The following is a 3101-nucleotide window of genomic DNA, read 5'->3' as shown; positions in this document are numbered from 1 at the left end:
TCCCGAAGAAATCAATTCAGACAACATCAGGGTCAGACCCAAGAGCATTCTCTACCAATTCAACCCGTTCAAGGGCGATGACGGCCTGCTCCGCTGCAGGACTCGGCTAGAATTCGCTCCGGAGTTGTCACAGGAACAGAAATTTCCGATCATCCTCCCAGCGGACTGTAATCTCTCCAGACTTATCGTCAGATACATCCACGAGAAGAAATGCCTACACTCCGGAGGCGTTTCCGGCCTTCTACATATTCTCAGAGAAGAATTTCTCATTATTCACGCAAGGAAACTAGCGAGACAGGTCATCTCCTCTTGCGCTACATGCAAAATCTTTCACGGCCAGGCCGCAAGCCTCCCAATGGCTCCGTTGCCAGCGTTCAGGCTGGAAACGGCCCCACCATTCTACCACACAGGTTGTGACTTCGCCGGCCCCATAAAATACAAGAACGATTCAGGCGAAAAAGCGAAAAGCTACATTCTCCTTTTCGTATGCGCGGTCACCCGAGCGGTCCATCTCGAGCTAACAACCGACATGTCGACCTCAGAGGTCCTCGGTGCTCTACAAAAATTCGTGAACCGATACCCGTCGGTGACCACGATCACTTCAGACAATGGCTTATCGTTCCAGAGGACAGCAAAGGAACTCAAACTCCTGTACGATCACATCATCAACGGAGAAATAAAGAAATGGCTCGCAGACAAATTCATCAGATGGAACTTCATAACTCCGAACTCCCCTTCGCATGGCGGCTTCTACGAGCGCCTCGTGCAATCGGTCAAGCGACCGCTGAGGAAAGTTCTCGGAACATCAGTTCCCCACTTCCGGGACCTGGAGGTGATTCTGAGCAACATCGAGCTGATGATAAATAAACGCCCGATCACGGCGGTAGCATCAGGTCTCGACTCCACAGAAGCCCTCAGCCCGATGGACCTTTTGCACGGTTATCGAGGAGATACATTCTTTCCGCAGCATGCGGCCAACCCGATGAGAACCAAGGATTCGGACAAGATAATTTTCTCCAGGAGATGGACCTACCAACAGAGGATCCTAAAACTCATTCTGGAAAAAGATTCCACCGCGAATACCTGAGCTACCTAAGATCTGCTCATAACAGACTCCCCATTCCGGCCAGGCCGCTGAAAATCGGCGACATTTGTCTGCTGGAAGATTCGAACGCCAACCGGGCGTATTGGCCCTCTGTAAGGTCATAGCACTCAAGAACGAGTCCGCACCTAGAAAATCGAAATCATGCACAATCAAGACGGCCACGGGCCAAATCTTCAACCGTCCCATCACGAAACTCTTCCCGATAGAGCATTCCCAGCCGAACTAGGCATTTCTTGAGAACCGACCCGATCTCCCAAAAAGTAAAACTGAGTCTTAATCACACAGACATTTATTTTGTCGAAGAAATAATTTGGAACACATTGGAGGAAGATTTAACTCCTGCCGGAACGCCTGGCGTTCCGCAAGCTGACCAGAACATCGGCCAGGCCCGGAGAAAGCTGGGCCGGCGGACGGCGTCGAACACGCTGGACAGGAGCCGGTGGGGTAGGCGGCAACACATATTGCCCGGTCCGGGGGTCGACCGGCCTTGGCGGCCGCTCATGTTGCGGCGCGATGCGAGGATCCTGGATCAACTGCTGTAGATAGGCTCGCCGCCTTTCGTTTCCCTCGGCTATCTCGTCAGAACCATGGATATCCGGCCAGGAGATGTTAATCGGCTCACGATCAAGAGGCACCGTGAGTTGATGGGATTCGCCAGTCTGCATATTATCCAGAAGCCGAAGGTAGGCACCGGCATGGGCCGCAAAGAGTGGTGGACGATAGCGGAACTGTCGGCTCAACAGGGGCTCCGGCGGCCGAGTGGTCGTTCTCCTTAAGAGAAAACGGGAGAAATCCCTGAACGGCTGCCGTTCTTCGTCAGTAAGGTCAAACCAGAAATGCCTTGCAATGTACTGACAATCGCGAACACGAAGATGTGTATTCTTCAGATCATTCTCCAACAACAGCTTGTAGACCAAGCCAAGAGGGGTGAGAAAGTAAGGATGTCCAGATCTGCGGGCTCCTGGAGCTTCTTCAGCCATTCTTCAAAGATGAGGAACACACTTGATCACAGATCCACTTCCGACGAGACCGCGCATGGAAAGGAATAATCGGATCAGCGCACCAGAGAGCAGAACTTGCCGTCAGGCGGCGCGATCTACATTGGCGCGAGTTTTCGAAGCGGGGAGCAGTGGTCCCTCTAAGTCGCAACTTGCTGGTCAACAGAATTCCGCGGCTCCTCGTGGAGTCTTCCCGGAATTCGGGGGGGGACTGTCACGGACGGAGGTAGCCGTCGCGTCACAGCTTGCAGAAAACACACACCTCGCCCAATCAGTACACCATACAATCAGCACATAACACACAGAGAGATCGAGTCGGGAACGAGTAACTGTCATTCATTATAAATATTCTATTCAGCGGTTAATCCGCCATCCATTGTCCAGGACAAGCAGTCCCATTATTATATTTATGAACGTCAATATATAAGCACTGGGGTGTGCAAGCGCGTAGGTACGTCTATCAGCGCAGCGCTGACCGTCAGCTGCCTCGCGTCAGCTGTCTTTTCAATCAGCTGGACGAGTGCAGAGGGGTGTTAAAAACACTGCGGTCGTCAGTGGCGACAGTGGCAGAGAACGCCGCCTGATCATCATCAGTTATCACGATCAAGGTACCGAGGCAGCCGCAGCGCTCCTCGGGAATCTCAGTTTTGGGTTCAAATCCCGAGTGTTTCCCAAGTGATCAAGTTCAATCAAGTTCGCGACCGGAGGTTCGATCCCTCCGACGTTATCATCCCATCATCTCCAGGAGAGTTTCCATCACTTTGGGATCTCCCCGGGAGTTATCTCGTTTGCGCGGCACACCCCACGTGGATCCGACAAGTTCAAATCTTGTGTCCTCATTCTCCTTCGAGGCTCAGGACCTCTTCTGAGAGGTGTGTACGCCACACGGATAATGCCCGATTCGTCTATGAATGGATTGTATTGGTAAATTAGGCTCCTTGGTTTTATATTTTTGCAATTGTTTGCGTATTCTTCCTGTAAGTACGATTTTTGGATCA

General features: G+C 52.0%; 1 protein-coding gene across 1 annotated transcript; it reads left to right on the top strand.

Annotated features, from left to right (window-relative positions):
- Positions 1 to 355: 355 nt before the first annotated feature.
- Positions 356 to 1087, top strand: LOC100907405 (uncharacterized). The gene has a single exon (XM_003738884.1). The coding sequence runs from the start codon at positions 356 to 358 to the stop codon at positions 1085 to 1087; it is 732 nt and encodes a 243-aa protein (XP_003738932.1).
- The last annotated feature ends 2014 nt before the right edge of the window (positions 1088 to 3101 follow it).

Source organism: Galendromus occidentalis, unplaced genomic scaffold (assembly GCF_000255335.2).
Source record: "Galendromus occidentalis unplaced genomic scaffold, Mocc_1.1 scf7180000076337, whole genome shotgun sequence".
Lineage (NCBI taxonomy): Eukaryota > Metazoa > Arthropoda > Arachnida > Mesostigmata > Phytoseiidae > Galendromus > Galendromus occidentalis.
Note: the sequence above shows the minus strand (reverse complement) of the source record. Positions and strands in the feature narration are given on the sequence as shown.